Consider the following 18,452-nt stretch of genomic DNA (forward strand, 5'->3'; position numbering starts at 1 on the left):
ACTTGGCAACTGTACCGCTAATACCCGATTGTCGACTACTAGACGTCTCGAACTAGCAACAATAGATCGTTGAGATTATACTATATAAACAATTCGACAATTCGACAATTTTATAAGAATAATTCCTGAAAATCTTTATAAAATAAGGTGTATTCTGTGCACGAATGATTGCTAGAAATAAGAATCGTATTGTACAGGTATTTGGCGAAGAAATATTCTACTATTAATAACAGGTTTTCTTACATATAATCAATTCTATTATTATATTTTTTTTCTTCCAACGAATCAGCGATCTCAATGCTCGCTATTTTGTAAAGATTCGAGTAATGTGGCAGCTGATACGTGTCTATTCTTATTAACGCTCTGATCCACGCTGTTGCTGGAAGCATCATTAAGATTAAACAAATCAATTTCCTTTTGTATTTGTTCTCTGTTACTAAGATAAGAGTTTTACAATCGATACGATTCGAAAACATGGAAATTCTTTTGAATCATTTCTGTTATTTGCTCCAAGAAGTTTCGATGTGACCCCGTTGCGCTTCATTAAATCCATCAAGTACCAGAAATAAACACTGTTCTGTCCATACAATATCAATTTCTATTGAATTCTGCGTATAATGTTTCTGCAAAGGCTCGAACAGTGTTATTTATATAATTTTATGCTGATATTATTGCCTGTATGACCCATGAAACTAGATTCTTTCCAATAAAATGATAGTAGATAAGAATAAGGAGATACTTCATATAGAATATTATATCTTAACGTCTCGTGAGAGGTCAGTAAGTCATTTAATAAAGCATACAGTTACTGCATTATGAGCACGAGTTAAAGCACGAAAATACATTCTTATGTAGCCTATAATCAAAAAATAAAAATACATATTTATCTTATGTAAATTAGTTATCAAATAACTAGAATTACTTACGCTAATGAAAGTTTTAGACGAATGAAAATAATAACTTTTGATAGAATGGAGCCTGTGGGAGTTTACAAAAATGTGAATTTATGACGAATTACCCGAAAGAATATAAAATAATATATTAAAAGCATCTTTGATACCGAATGCAAAATATCAATAATTTATAAAATGTTATAATTTTGCAATAAAATTACTATAAATTGTATACAAGAAGAGATTCTTAATTGTTGAATTGAAGGAAAATTGAAATGTAATTTACTCCTTCACATTACTTTTATGTTATTTCAAGCATCTGGGAGTAGCTTCGTGATTACGAATTGAAGCGTTATACTTTACAACGCAACACGTGGACGATCTGATCCTTCTCTTTTGTGTGTTGAAAGTCCTCTCGGGAGAACTCTCTGTAGAAACTGGTCCCTATTTAGGTGTTAGACAGGTGAAGTAGACCCGGAAAACTCCACATGACCAGCTCGTTGGTCAGGAGCAAACCTTTGACAAACTGCAATGTTCAGTAACACAAACTTAATGATAAACGAGCAATTATTGATATTTATTATGACATCGTCACAATTCTGAGCTGCAATTTTTTTACATTTCGATGCACAATGCTCTCGATTTTAGTAGGGTCTTGCCCCTGTACATAATACTTTCCCTGTTAACAAAAGAACCATGCTGATCATCTAACTCCTCTCTGGAAGAAATATTTTAATTGAAATAACGTGATTTTCGGTCCAAATCTAAAGTTAGTTTGTAGTTAATCTGGGTTTCCGGCTTTTAATCTTTCCATTTCTGGTCTAGAATTTCACCTATCTAACTCCGTTTTCGAGATTAAGGACGGACGGACAGATGATAGCGAGTGGGATTTATAGTTATAGCATTGCAATTTTAAAATTACATCCAAAAAACATATTATTTTATATTTTTATATAATTTTATGCATTATAATTTATTTTCTCTTAAGTATTTTCATCATTTGTTAGAGCATTTGATAAATTTTTCCTTACAAAGTTTCAGAAACTTTCTTATAATTAAATACATCTTTTTTTCGTTCTTTCCTCCCTGCAAACAATTAAATATACTAACATTAAAAAACTTCATGTAAAATCGATCAGATATTTACATGAAAATATTTATTTATCTTGCGTGCATGTAAATAAAAACAGATGTTTTGAAACTTTTATCGTTGTTAATGAAGTTAAAATTATATTTTAAAATAACAAATTATGTACAAACAATAGAATATTATTTAACATATACATTACTTAGCATTAATTGCGTGATTTAATCAAGCACGATATGTAAAAATAGTTAAAATTCATAAAATTATTTAACTTGCAATAAATAAAAGTTTGTTGAGAGAAGCCTTTAAATCTTCAGATTGATTCGAGAGATATTAAGGGAGTGGGGGCCATATCGCCCGAACCAATTGTTCGAATTTCCTGAAAATTTCTAGAAACATTTCACCCTAATACACAAACCTCTCTGCAAAATTTCAATATTTTTCAACAAAGGGCACAGGAGTTATTAAGCTTCAAATTGGGTGAAAAAAAATCGTAACCCCCACACACATTAACATCCATACATACAAACCCCCCAACTTTTTTCTATTTCTCGACGTTACAAGGGCCCCTAAATTTAAAAAAAAAATGTAAAAATCTTGGGGAACCATTTTATATAACAGCCTGGGAAGTATAAAGAAAAAATAAAAAGGAAACTTGTACAGAATAAAACAAAGATGCTTTGTGTTGACAAAGATGAGCCATTCAAAATGATCTTGGGTATTACTTGATATCAGAAGCCCTTAGCGATTCCTATAGAATTAATCTTACTATATTAACAGAAAATAAATCTTTAAGACTGTTTTTTTTAAATAAAGAAACAATCTATATATTTCATTTTTTCAAAAAATAAAAAATATATAACGGGGCAAAGGGGCCTGCTAAGGATTAAAAAGGGCTCGCTTTACCGGGCCATATACATGCTCATGACAGGCCAGAACTGACAGATCTTGTGTTTCAGAACGTCTTGGCCATACCTGAGCTTCAATTGTTCACTTGGCAAATGCTTGAGTCTAGGAAACCATCCATCAGACTAGAATATTTATGGCGCGGAGTGGTCTTGCGCTATCTATTTTTCTCCTTATCTTTATTGCATTTAGAAAAGTAGCACTTTTCACATTTTAGATTTGCATTCTCTTTTTGTTATTATATACTCTTAGATATAAAGATTATGCTCACATTTTAATTTAGTTTATTTCACGATTATACTCTCTCTTCATTTTAATAATGTTTTAGGGGTGACCCACCATCCTCCATCCACCCAAAATTCGATAAACACCGTTTAAATCTGTGTGTAAATGCACTGTAGTGGTGTATATTGTGTGGTCAACACATTGGTAAGGTGCGAACCCACGACAAGTGTTCGTTAATTTTATATAAAGTTTTGTGTGTGTACGTGTATACACTTACACACACACAAAATAATATGTAAACTGTATATAGTTTATTAAAAGAAAACTTATATAGACGTGTTTCTTACTTAAAAACTCACAGTTTATAAAATAAATAATTAAATTCAGAATATAATTTTAAAAGTTTTATTAATTTTTTTTTATTCTTAATAATATTTCAATTTAATTAAATTTGTTATTATGATGTTGATGTATGATGTTTAAGATTTCTTTGTTTTATTTTCTTGCTTTTACTCTTGATATTTCATTTAAAATTTAATAACTGTTTTATTTATCTTATTTTCATGTTTATTGAATTTTAATTTGTGATAAAATTTCATGAATATCAATTTATTTTATCAAATTTTTTTTAAAAGAGAAATTGTTTATTTTATCTGTTTAAATTAATTTTTAGATTAATCTAAAGTAGGCAGAAAACAGATTTCCTACTTAGATTAATAGAAAATCTATTGTCTTCTCGACCGAAAAAAGTATAAAAACTTAATTAAATGCACCAAACATTTATTATAATACATGCTTTAGTTGTTATTTAAGACTCAACCGGTTATTTCCTTTAACGTTACATTTTTTATAATGATGCTAATTGAAATCTTTTCGAATTTTACAATGATAACTCCATAATAGTTACTGTATTTTAAATGGATCATTCTTTACATCAAACTTTACATGTTATATATTTAAAAGGCCTTTAAATATTAATATATATACACCTAGTAAAATTATAGATTACCTGCATGGCTCTCTTGTTAATAGGAAAAGTATGATTTACAGGGGCAAGACACTATTAAAATAGAGAGCATTTTGTTTCGAAATCTAAAAAAAAATTTGTAGAATGTTTTTATTTTAAAATTATTTTATACAAAATATTTCATTAAAGCAAATGATAATTGGTTTCAATTTGTTCGTATTGATTGTAAATATAACAATTCTTTAAAATAATGCATATAATTTATCTTTAGAAAACCTACTTAGAATATAGAACTCGTGTAAAAGTTTAAAAGTTCTATTAGTGAATATGTAAATTGATATTTTCAAGTGTTCATTTATCTTTGTGTATGTTATACACTTAAGCATTTAAATCGCAATATATTATTTAAATGATTTCCGTTCGGGATAAACTACGTGAAACTAAATGTTAACGATGTTAATTAAGTTAAGGTAGGATTATTCGTATTCTTTTTATTTTTATTATTATTATTTCTTTACATTATTATTATTATTACAGTTTAAACATTTTATTTTTTATAAAAACAAAGTATTTAAATTGTTTCTAGTCATAAAAATTTTAAAAATTACATTTATTCTCGCTCGATATTATCATTGAAATATTTTTGAATACGTTCCATATATATTTATTTATTTTAGCCACATGGCCTTCGAATTATAAGCCTTTTTTTGGTAGAAGAGGCACATATAATGGCTGTTTGTAATCTTGATTTAATATAGAAAATTGCTAGATTTGAAAATTGATATCGTATCGGACAGACACTCCATAATCTTGCTTTGTATTATTGATAATGTTCAATATAAGATATTAAATTCCATTTTTTTTTAATAACATCCAAAATCCCATTTAAAGACAAGTAAAATTTATTCTCTTGAAAGAAACGTCTTTGATAAAGTACAATTGAAATATTTTTATATCCGTTGCAGATACAAATAATGGAACTCCATTTCTTTATATTTTATATCCATGCTTGTATATACCGTACATACCTGAATGTAAACAATTCCGAATACCTGAATATTCTCGAATAATATAAGCTCTACTGTAAAAATAACTAATGAATATTTAATCTTAAACCGTTGATGGCCGAGCGGTTAAGGTATCAGCCTTCCACTCTGAGGGATCAGGGATGAATCCGGACGGGTCGAAGAACTCAGGAATTTTTCATATGGATGTCCGGATATATCCGGACACGACCGTTGTGGGCATAGTCGAACAAGTAATTGGCTTGCTAAAATAAAAAAAGGTCCTTTTAGTGCCCACAGAACAGAAAGATAAAAGCAATCCGAGACTGTAAATCAATTATTTTATATAGTTAAAGCATAATCTATATGAGAATAATGTTTTATAATATGGATTAATGGCTGTTTGATAAGTACAGTTTGAGTAAAATTGGGTTAGAACATAAAAGAAACATAAATAAATAGAATAGGAGCTTATAAAAGTAGAATGTTTCGTGTAAGATTTTCAATTGTAATCAAAACAATTAAAATATAAAAGTATATAGGTTATGTGAAAAGAGTAGATTTACAATAATAAAAATTGTTTTGGTTTCTTTTATTGTATTTGTTATTGATGCATAAACCTTTCTACAAAATATAGTATGAGCTATGTTTGGAGGAGGAGAATGGAACATAAAAACTCACCATAATACAGTCTTATAAATTGAAATGTTATTTATTTTCTAAATCGCATTAATATAATCAGTTTAAAGAGGTACTTAAAAGTCTTAAAATGTAACTATATCGTTTAAAATAGGCAATTTTCTTAATGTAAAATGGTTTTATTTTTATTTTATGAAAAATTTTATATATATATATTTTTTTTTTTCTAAGTTTTTGTAACATTAACCATACCATAATATTCTGTTTCGGTAAACAATTTAAAATCTTTATTTAATAGAAAAAGTAATAGCAATTTTTCTTCTTCTTATACATATATATTATGTTACAGTATAGGTTTATACAATACACTACACTATAGAAGATAGATTTTTCGGGTAATACGAAGAGGAAAATCGTAATTTGGTTTTGAAAATTCTTATTTCAAATATGGCTGAAAAATAAATATGATTATTATACAACCCCTCGGGCCTACGTATACTGTGTTCTATGTGTTTTTAGTGTTAAATCTCGAGATATTCTTCAAGTTTGACGAGTTATATAATATGAAGGGGAATGATAAAGGATTTATTTGTATAGCCTTTTATCACAGATCATTGAAATCAATTTTTATACCCTTTTGTCAATTCCTTTATTGACATACCGAAAGGTAGAATTATTGAACAGTTTGCAATAAATTCCACTCTTCATTGTCTCCTTTATTGCTGCATTTTCAAACAGATTCGAATAGAATCCAACATTTTAAAAAAAAATTCCAATTTTTTAATACGATTTTTTTTTCAATGAAACAAAAAAAAATGTTTTATTAATCTTGTTTAATTTATGGATAATTTTATTCTAAGAAACAATTTATCTATCGAATAACTCTTAATGATCGCCATACGTTCTCTTTCATGCGACAATATAAATCAATTGCTAACTTCTTTTATTAAGTAACAGCTTTGTAAGGAAGTGGTTTATCGGAATTTTTCTCATCTGTCGATGCCACTTTTTAATCTATTAAACCTCAACAGGGGTATCCAGAGGAGGGAAGAAGGAGCAAATTGCCTGGACATTAGGGGACACTATACAATGATTTTTTTCTCGTACACTTCTTCAGTTTTAGGATCCCCCCAATATGTATATTCCCCATTGTTCGCGCCTCTCCAAAGAAGTTTTCCGGGTTTTCTTCACGTTAGTAACACCTAAATAGGGACCAGTTTCCTATAGAAAGTTCTCCCGGAGCATCCTCTAGTATAAAATCATTGTATTTGATATATATATTAGGCAAATTTCTCTCTTTAAATATGAATAGAGTAAAATATTCATTAATAAGAAAATTATTTTTAGATTTAACAATTTTTATTATCATTATCGCAATATTTTCTCCAGTAGAATTACCCTCGTTAACGAGCCAACCTACGACATATTTAATGTCTTTCTGAGAATAGAGCGTATCTCTTAATACCCTGATTATTAATTTAAAATGTCTTTATTAATAATAAAACGAACAAAAACGGAAAGTTATTATTTTATAATATTATTTGAATTGTTAAGCTAATTCAGAAGTTATAATTTGTATAAAAAAAATTCCTCTTTTTGTGATGATAAAATAATAATAATAAATAATAAAGTTAATGGTGACAATAGCATTTTTATAGCCTGCAAAAATCATAGAAATATTTTATGCAGTAAAATATTTAAAACAATTGACAACATTATTGCTGGACTTTCCGGACATTTCTTTTATTTGTTTTCATCCCTAGTAATTGCTACCATTACCTTTAAGTCTTCGGATTTGTTCGGAAGATATTAAGTGAGTGGGGCCATATCTCCCGAACCAATAGTTTGATTTTTATGAAAATTTCTAGAAACATTTCACTCTAATACATAAACCTCTCTGCAAAATTTCAATATTTTTCGACAAAGGGCACGGGAGTTATTAAGCTTTAAAGTGAGTGACAAAATAGTAACCCCTCCCACAAACACACACATACATACACTAGTATCCATAAAAACAGAAAAAACCCTTTCGATTTTTTGCATTTCTCGACGTTTAAAGGTTCATTTTTTTGACCGATCGCCACACTTTCCACGTTATATAACTACTAGAAATAGTAAAAATATTTAAATATAGTATGCTTTAACAGAAAAAAGAAAAAATTCCTACAAATTTAAATGTTTTACTAAGAAACTAGCCATTTTGCATTTGTCGTAATATTCAGATGTTGGATGAATAAATAGAGAAAACGAATACTAAACTAGCATGAATATCAAGTAAAATGAATATTATTTCCTCGATCGATCAGACGTTGTACTGTACAATTATCAATGCAAACTTTATTTATATGAATTTTAAATTTAGCATTTTTTTAAAAAAATTAATTAATTAATTAATCCGTGTTTCCAATTTAATCTTTAACGTGTTCGCATTAGAATTTTTCTTTCTTTTATTTTTTAAAATCGTCTAATTAAGCATTACTTATGCTTCTTTGAATCAGTTTATAAAGTAGATTAGACATTTTCTTATTATTTCTATCCTTTTAACACGTATAAATAGAATTTCTTTTTGTTTTCGACTCCATTTTGGCTCTTATTGTCGTCTTTTTAACTAGAGAGAGAGAGAGAGAATCGATAAAAGCAACTTATGGAAAGATAGAAGAATGAAACGAAAAAAATGACAAGTTTTAAATGACATATCTTAATAGACGAATCGAATTTTGTTGTAACGAAGACACTTTATTTAAATTTTCTCCTACTTTTTACCTTATTCTAGCTAATACCGAGATTACTTAGTAATTACAGTCATTAAGATCTTCTCCCCGGAAATAAAATGATATCGAAGACTACTACTAAAGGATTACCTTCTTTTTTATTTTTTTTGGTCCGAAAATTCCCTATAATAGGTATTTAAATTCGATACTCGAGAAGTTTTGTTACATAATCTCGGTTTTAATTTAAAAAATACCGAAGAGAAGAAGCTAAAAATTCGTATATCTTCTATATAAAAGTATATATTCTTTTATGCTATCTGTCAGAATTATTTTTTTGAAGTTAGGTGAGAACTTTAAAGGGAAACCGATGACAAGAACGATTTTGCTAAAGAAGAATAAGACGTCGGAAGAAGTTAAACCTCGTGGGATTGCTATTTATGAAGTTAGATTCGGCAGGAAACTGTCCTGGCTTTTCATAGAATACTTTCATTTTTAAAGTATAGAAGAAATCTGGCATTCATTTTTTTTTATTCTTATTTCAATGACATTCGAGCGAAACTTTCCCTCTGCTATGGTGGATAATATATTCTCCAACTAACAAAAGATTGGATGTTCCAGCTTGAAGTGTTTTGTTCTGCTTTGGGAATTCGTTGGCTCGCAACTCAATTTAATAAACAGTATACTGTGTTTTTTTTTTCTTTCTTAATATCACTCGAAATTATTTTTTTTGCATATTAAAGAGAGAGAAACTTCTGGAGCATTCGTTAGAATCTCTTCCTTTGTTTTTCATCCGTAAATCTGATTAACGTTTGACGAATTCTTAATATTTTACACTAATTAGGTATTAACTTGAGGCATAAAAATAAACAATTTCTACAAAGACACGCTACGAAACGTTATCGTGATCGTAAGCCCCTTTGGAGGACGTTAGAAGCGACCGGATTTACTAACATTAAAGAATGTTTAAACTTAACGTTAAATGTCAAATGGCTGTCAAAATTTAAAGCCGTATTTCTTATTATAAATGTAAATAGACTTTGACAATCTTTCCAATATTATTTTAAAAATTTAGACAACATAATCGAGTGATAGAACTCTATTTTAACTTTCCCATAAATCAAGAAGTTTCTATTAAGAAGAACCGACATAAAGTAATTTCCGTATTTAATCCGATTTATTAATACTGAAAAATCTCATAAATATTTAAAATTTTATTTATTTTTTTTTTTAAATCCGACTTGCGGTCACTAAAAAGAACAAAAGACCAAAGAGTCCGGATTCGATTCCTGATCCACTCTTAGCATTTATTAGATTAAAATACAAATTGATAAGTAATTCGGCTCTAAATTTACGTAATTTTAACTTTAAGTAGTTAAATAACATTAAAATTTTTAAAGATATATAATTAAATCTTGACCAGAAGTGAGACACTTAAGTTGACAATCTCCCTTAATTGATCGGTTTTGAAAAATAAAATAAAATAATAATAATAATAAAAAGATAAATAAATTTTACATCGAAACCGTGATTCTTTTTTTTTCATAGAAGATGGATGAGTATAATCCGGTTTATGGTATCAACAACAAAAAAATATTGACAAAGAAATCGATGGCACTTTTTCTACAGGGAAAAATTAAACCAATTCAACTAATGAAGAAGGGAAGAAAGAAAGAAAAAAAAACCCGAAAGGAGCTACCATTAAGGAGAATTGTAATTGTTTAATTTACATATTACATTCGAGATTTTAGTAAAAAAAAAAAAGGGGTTATTTAGATACGTCAACTAGGATTACGCGACTAAAATATGTCACTCGACAGAGCATCCACATCTCACTTTTCTATTATTTACTAAACTAACACGACATTATTCTTGAAAATCCTTTATTCTTTTCTTTTTTTTTCGGGTGAATAAGACAGACAGATTTAAAATTCTTATCACATAAACATTTATTTTTAAAATTAAAAAAAAAAAATCATGGCGTCGACGACACCATTAATATACAATATTTAGAGTAAATTAATTCATCCTAAGCGAGGAAACGTCTGTTCTTTAAATAATTTATAAAAATTTTGAATTTTTTAAAGTATGAAGTGATTCTAGAGTATGATAACTTTCGTATTGGCATCAATATGACTTATTAATGGTGCAAAGGAGAAGAATCTCGAACACTATATCATTCCAATACGTTGGCCATCGATCCAATTTTTTTGATTTATCCAGAATAAACATGCCAGATGCACAAAACCAGTCGAAATATTGTTAATTTAGTTTGAAAATAACATTATCTACGACACGTTTAATGCCTAGAGCCTTTTGTACGCTTTTGACAAGTTGAGAAATGTCAATTCCAGCTTCTCTCTATCTCTATCTTTCGGTACAGTCCTACTTAATTAAAATTCGTGTTTCATTTAATATTCTACACTTTATATAATATATTTATAGATTAATTTATATTACATTACATGCCAAACTAATTCGTTTATTATCGAGTATTAAATTTAATAGATTTTGATCATTCGGATTAAGATACTGTATTTGATTTTCGTTCACTCCATCGTTTCGAAATAATTAATTTTAAAGAAAAATCGTTGTAAATCGATATAAAACACCGAAAAAAATTCCCTATAATCACTAGAATTCGCTTAAACATCGCAACTATTCTAGATCGATAATGGCAAAGTTTTCTCGAGTGCCTACGAGTTATCCCGTTTCTATTTTATCAATTAAATCATCGAAGTATATTCGTTAAATCTCTGTGTTTTTTTTTTTTAAAATAAAGTTATTTTATTTAATTTTATTTTAATTTTTAGCTTCGGTCGAGTCTTGTCCCGCTCCTCCTTCTAACATTACTTTGGTGCTTACTGGTTGGTCACCGCCTGCGGTTCTTGTTAGGTGGCGCTATGATTGCCCCGTCGGTCTGCAGCACTTCGTACTCACATGCCGCGCATCAGTTGCCAGGTAAGTTCAAGTTACTTTACACTCGTCAAATCCCGATCCAAATAAAAATTCATTTATAAATATTAGACAAGGTAAGTAGATAATTAACTATTACAGATCGTAGAATAGTGATAAGCGCGAATTTTCTTTAAAAAAAAAAAAGAAATTATTTATCTTTAGTTTTATATTTTTCTACGTGCGCAACATTTAATAAAGAAGTTTGCCACATTATTTTCGATTGCCCCCGAGGAAATTTCTGTATATAAATATATATTTTTTTTTTTCCTTTTCCTCTCTCTCAATTGAAGACGTGAGGGAAACTTTATTACCGAATTTATGTAATTTTCCATAACTGGAGAAAGAACATTTCTCGATTATTGTTTGCTAATTTGACAGTTTCGTATAGAAAAAAGAAAAAAGAAAATGGCCGATACGTTTTTCTATAGGCGATACTTCCTAAATTGAATTAAAATTGAAGAAAACGTTAACGCTTTTCGAATTTCTGATAGAAACTAATTTCTTTTACAACGTAAGTTCGCTTCAGTGAATAATGAATGATCTTAAACGTTAGGAGCATTCATTATTCATTATGCAAATTTAAATTTTCTCTTTTCTAGTTCGATGGTAGAGAAGTGACTTTAATCTATCCGAAAAACTTTACCAAAGAAAAAGAATTTTTACTTGTAATTTTCTTATGTAAAGATAGTTTTGTTTTCATACAATTATATTCATTCTATTTTTACTGAATTTTATTTCCATTTTATTCCCTTTAAGTTTCCTTATACGAATAGAAATTCAATTAATTATCCCGTACTAATAATAATAATAATAATAATAAAACTTCACTAGTGATTTCTGTGATTTATCCAATTTGAATTTATTTTTTTTATTATTTAAAATTAAAAATTTAGTTAATAAATTGTGGAAGAGTAAAATGATAAAAAAAAAATATAGCCAGGAATATTATAAAAGTTAAGAATGGTAATTTCTAAATGGAATTAATAAGTAAAAATTGGCCGTCTCGTTGGAGAAAAGTAAGAATTACTGATTGATCTGGCTGCATTATCGATTCTAACTTAAGAGAAAGACGGGGGAGGATGTCTTTTAATTAATCAACCTTTCTACGCGTAAGCGGACAGATTGATCACTGAATAATTCCTTCCAATTAATGATTGATCGAGTTAAAACATATTAACCAAGCACATGTTGAATAAAAATCCTTCTGTCATCTTCTCTTATACATAATTCAAATGACATCAACGTAAAGGTTCTCCTTCATCCGTTACAGTTTATCTTAATTATCCGTCCCAATTTTAGTTTAAACTCATGAAAATTTGATCGAACTTTGACGTTTTTCGTATATTTCAACAGTAAAATAAGTGCCACCATTTGTTTTTTGTTTCCCCTCTTCTGTCGAAATTAATTATGTCGTGACGGAAATTGTTTTTTTCCCCCTTTCTTCCTCGCGATTATTCAAATTTTATTCCGAAAACGGAAGAATGAATAAAGTTACGTTCATAAGTCGAGTGGTAAACAAATTTCAATTTATATAACTATTTTTATTCTAGCAAAAAACATGTTTTTCTTTCCTTTAATCATAGAAGGAGAACAAAGAACTAAATAGATTTTATCATTAAATTTAGATACAGTCTCGGTGTATAATACAAGTAATATATAAAGAATCAGTTTTCTGATGCAGAAAAATATACTCTGAATATTCTATTCTAATATTATTTTTATTAAATTTATTACTCGAATAGTAACAATAATAGATAGGATATTAAAGTAAGTTTGTAATATCCTTTCTATCTTTTTTTTTTTTAATTTCGAAAGATATTTTTAAAAATTAAAAAAAGAGGAAGATTAAATTGACCAAAATCAGAGCTCGCAAGGATCGATTCTAATGGGCATTTACTGTACACTAACACGAAACTCGGTACATACAATATATACTATTCGCATCACAGATTTCGTAGTTTAAATTTTCGCCACTAGACGAAAATATGGCGGTTCGGGAACAAGTACAGTTATGTAATATTACGCAAATTAATGTAATTACGTGGCTGGGATATAATAGTGTTTGTCTGAATCGAAGGCCAGCGTAACACAGAATAACAGCGAAATACTTGCATACACCGTTAACACGTTGCTTTAACACGTTTTATTAGATTAATAATTTATATCAGTTATATTACCTTGGTTTTTTTATGACGTAAGTACTTTTTTTAAAATTGTTTCTATGCTAATTTCTCCTTTAATAAAAAAAAATATATATTTTCATTTGATATTAGCATTTTGGAAGAGAAAGAAACTCGATAGTTTTTGACCTTCTTAGATTTTTATCGAAGTGCATTTATAGATGAGCTGTGTCACACATGTGCAAAAGCAGAAAGAAAAACTGAATAAGCCACGTTAACAAATGGAAAAAAAAATATCCTTTGTAGAAATGAGATCTTGTTCTAGAAAGAAATTTTTAAAATTTGTGTATTTTATAAGATAAACTGTTATCAATTTATCAACATCATCTTAAGTTAACCGGTGGAGAAATATTTTGACGTAATAAATGATAGAGAAACCACACAACAACAACTTAGATCAGACAGCTTCTGAATACGAGATGACACTTTACTTCACTCCATATATATTATGTAAAAGTACATCTTTGTTTTCTTTCTAACGTATAATAAGTAGGGTGAATTGGATCAATTTCACTTTGGTTTTATTATTTCGGAAATTTCTTTTACCCATTTAACTTTCCCTACATTTAACTAAATTTAAATGGGAAATTTCTTTTACCCATTTAAATTTAGAAAGGGACTATCGAGATCGATAGTCCCTTTCTAATAATTCCTACTGTCTACCTGGCTTGCATCCATTTTGGGTTAGGTCTTGCCCAGAATGTGTATAACTTCAGACTAATCACACAATACAATTGTACTAAAGACATAATATTACATTAAAATTAATAAACAAGCGTGATATTTCAGTTTATTTCGAGTTTTTCCAAGTACTTTCTTAACTTCTAGAAACTCCAACGTGGTGGCATGGACAAAAGACAAAAATAAAGACATTTTAAAATACCACACTATAATCTTTAGCGTGGTCCATTTTATCCCAAATCTTCTTTAATAAATTATTAACTTTCTGGGATAAATTAAACACTAATATTCGTAAAATGAAGTTCTATTAGTTACTCAGTCAATGCATTTCTCTATGTTATTTGCTGATGTAAATTTGCATAGAAGGTTTTACATTTAGTCAATTAATTTTATAAATTGTAATTAAAATAATAGATTTTTAAGTAACATTTCAAAGGGGGGAAGAGAAAAGATAAATAGTAATTAAATAAATAAAAATTTCGGTAGGAAGACAATGTAGAATTTTAGAAAAGTTAATTTGAAAGGAGATAATTACGCACGTTTCTGACGTGATGTAAAGCATTAATTATTTGTATTTTTTTTTCTTCTATACTTTTAGTTATTTTAAGGCTGTTATAATCCATTTCGTGCTAGATACCGCATTATCCAAGAAGTGGATCCGAATACTAGAACAGTCACCCTGGATCATCTGAGACCCGGAGTCGAGTATCAGCTTCATCTGACAGCCATTTCCACTACAGGATCAAACATCAGTAGCCCAGTAATATCGTTCGTTGCCCCAGATGTCCGTAAGTTAACAAAGAATTGTCTCTTTTTATTTTTATTTTATCTCCGTTCTTAATTGAAAGAATAAATTGATTTTTGAAGAACGAACGTGTTCTCGTCTGGTACGCAGCTAATGATAACAAATTAGATGCGATAATGCGGCATCCTTTGTAATATAACTCCTGTCCACGTCTAAATTATTAGAAGTAGTTTAACAAAAAAGTGATGAAGTAATCGATACAAAACTAACCGAAACTTTCAATTAATAGGGTTTGGGTTAAAATATCATCGCGCTTAATGATCATTAATTAAAATTGTATAAATTAATTCCCTTGAGGGATCGAACGAAATGATAAACAAGGAACGACAAACGTCGATTTTAATCCCGTTTTCTTTTAATCAATTCTTCCATTTCTGTTTTCCCTAATCCTTTCTATGAATAACTTATCCGTAAAAGTATTAATTAACAAAAGAGACGTCCTTGATTAAAACAGCAACCGTTTCATTTATTTGTGTTTTTTTTTATTATTATTTTTATTTTTCTTTCCTCCGCAGAAAATGAAAGTACGAGAGAAAAAGAATCTTACGTGGAAGTCAACAATTTTTTAGTGAGAGAAGAAGAAGTTGTTATTGTTGTAATTGTGTTGATAGTGTGGGTAGCGGTCATCATACTATTCTTCAACAAATGGGGTAAAATAAGGATGTTAGAACCTTATCAGCCGGCGTACAGAAGTCAAACTTACACTGCAGTTTTGCAAAAACAGCAGAGGGTGCCCGATTTGAATCCTCCAGAAAAAACTTTGCAGAGATTCACGTCCTTTCCTACGTACAGTAATCACAGGTTTCGTCCTCGTCAAAATTCGGTGTTTGTTACGAGTCCATCCAATAGCAACCCCATCATGCACCAGATTGGGATGCCCAGGAAGGTGAAAAGTGCCGAAGATATTCAATCGCTAGTGGTACAAATCAACTGCAACGACATTCAGTCGACTGCGCTTTGAGTGATTCCATCCATTAAGAGTTAAGTCTGAGTTACATTAACGCCTCGCATTCTGCTATTTATAACAATAAAAAAAAGAAAGAAAGAAAGAAAGATTTGATAAAATATCAAAGGAGAAGAATAAGCGCCGGTTATTGATTCAATCAGGAAGCAAGACTATTAAAAATTCTTCTTTAATTTTCCAATTATTCCAATCATTTATTCCATTAATTCATATCTTTTTGTACTTCCCCAGAATATTAATAATTGAAATGATGTGCCGCACAATGATTTCCTAAATTTCCAATATCCTAAACTATGTATTTTGCATTCCACGGATATCAGATTTGACATTTCACTAGATACAATGAAATGACAGAATTTCATCAGGAGGTGTCAAAATGTCAAACTTATCCAGGGTTTTTCTTATTATTTTCTAAATAAGAATACTGTTTTTTTTTTTTTCTTTTGGTCTTCCGTATGCCTCTGATTTTTCCCCTATTTTATTCATATCTGTTGTGAATTTAGGGAATTTTGTTTACATCCTTAAGTTGGCAAGGCCTTACATAAATGAAAATATCTGAAGATATTCTAGTCTAGGGCCGAGAAGAACAAAAAGTGTACGAGCGAACCAAACCTATTGTGCCATTATCTCCCATTGATCATCTTCGAAGTTGTGTGCGGATTTTAAGAAATGAAGGTCCTCTGCCCATACAAAATGGAAAAAAAAAAGCAATAGCAGCTTTCTTTAATATTGCCTCACGTGTACAGAATCAGCTAAACAATAAATCGGAAGATATTCTTCCATATTTTGCAGATTTCTTAGATATTTTGCTGAAAACCGGTCCACTTTTGCAGTTGCCTATATATTTGTAGTTTTGCATTTTTATTCTACGTTGAAATATATTATAAAAAAATTTTATAATAGTGTACAAAATGTTGAATTTTAGCTAATGAACATTAATAATAGAAGGTAGAGCGTGAATATATCTAAACATAAATTTAAACTTTGCAAAAGAGGAAAAAATTCAACTAAGAATTGGAAAATTGGAAATAAAATTACAATGTATATAAATTTAAATTATAAATATAAATTATACAATATAATATATATATATGCCTAAATCTTGGCATTACGAGTATTTTTTAAAATAAAAAAAATGCATCTTGTATATTATAAAATTTAGATTATAATTAAATACTTAGAAGAAATTCGATCGAATAATAAGGATTTAAGTGCCTGATAGTAATAGCTGCAATGTATCTTGGGCTGTCCGTAAATGACGTCACACAGGAAGAGAAGGAGGAGGTTATGACGTGGGACAAAGTTGGAAAGGGGGGTGGTTGAGCTTCGGTGAACATCCGAAGAGGGGAGATTATGGAAATTTGGACAAACTGGGACAAGGGGAGAGGGGAAGTAAAAATTTCAAGGACGTAATTTATGGACCGCTTCTTATATAAAGAAGTGGGGTGGAAAAGTAGGTATACAGTTGTCATTATGAAAAAAATATATTTATTTTATGCATTAAGGAATATAAAATAATAATAATGATGAATATCAAAGGTCTTTATTTCTCAGATACACAACTGTATACTTACTTCTCACCGTCCTGTATATAATTAGAAATATTTTTATCGCTTAAGCTTCTATAATTTCTACAAAATACTGAATAATTGCTCTATAAAATCGATTTTTTTTTTAAATTTAATAATTATATTTATTTTCAGAAATTTAATTAGAATTAAACTATAGAAACATTGTTAAAACTCGAAGTGAGAAGATATTTATATAATTTTAACACATTACACATTTTCCTTGTATACTTCTATATAATTTTATATATATAAATTTTAATAGATTAAATTACAAAATTTGATAAAGATATTTATTTTTAAAACGGGTGAGTTTATTCGAAAGAATATAACAGATTAAATGCATGCACTTAATTATTCCAATGGACTTCTATGCATTTCTCATTCTAAATGTTCAATTTATATAACTCATAATAAACTATTTATATGTTTAAAACCGTAATTATGTTATAGACGAGTTTCTTTTTAATTAAAAAAAAATATATATATATAAATTATGCAAAAATAACAGTCTAAATATTAAACAAAATCATTCTATATTGTATAAATAATTATAACAGACGTTTTACGGATCTCTTAATATATAAAATTATTTTAAAATATATTATGTATATAAAAATTTAGATACAGTAAAACCTGCCTAAATGGTAAAAGACGTGAGATTCCATCTTATAAAGGTTTTACTATAAAATATAATAAAATAATAATTTATTATTTTAAATCTTTCATCAATTCGGTATGTAATTTATTTATTTAATTATGATAATTTAATTTTTAAACATTTTTTTATTATATATATATAAGAGAGAATTGTAAATAAAATTTTGGCAATATGTAAATTGGTCAATTAATGTTGCTGTTTGTATT

At 28.6% G+C, this 18,452-nt stretch overlaps 1 protein-coding gene across 1 annotated transcript in view; it reads left to right on the top strand.

Moving 5' to 3' along the window:
* The window catches only part of LOC111633384 (fibronectin type III domain-containing protein 4-like), a 26,157-nt gene extending 9,119 nt beyond the window's left edge, over positions 1-17,038 (top strand). Inside the window, exons 2-4 of the mRNA XM_023377942.1 lie at positions 11,243-11,390; positions 14,882-15,036; positions 15,569-17,038. Coding sequence (XP_023233710.1) covers positions 11,243-11,390; positions 14,882-15,036; positions 15,569-16,014 — 749 coding nt within the window. The 3' untranslated portion in view covers positions 16,015-17,038. The remainder of the gene's footprint in view (positions 1-11,242; positions 11,391-14,881; positions 15,037-15,568) is intronic.
* Positions 17,039-18,452: the final 1,414 nt, after the last annotated feature.

Source organism: Centruroides sculpturatus, unplaced genomic scaffold, assembly GCF_000671375.1.
Source record: "Centruroides sculpturatus isolate CEXI.00-Female unplaced genomic scaffold, Cexi_2.0 scaffold677, whole genome shotgun sequence".
In the NCBI taxonomy this organism is placed as follows: Eukaryota; Metazoa; Arthropoda; class Arachnida; order Scorpiones; family Buthidae; genus Centruroides; species Centruroides sculpturatus.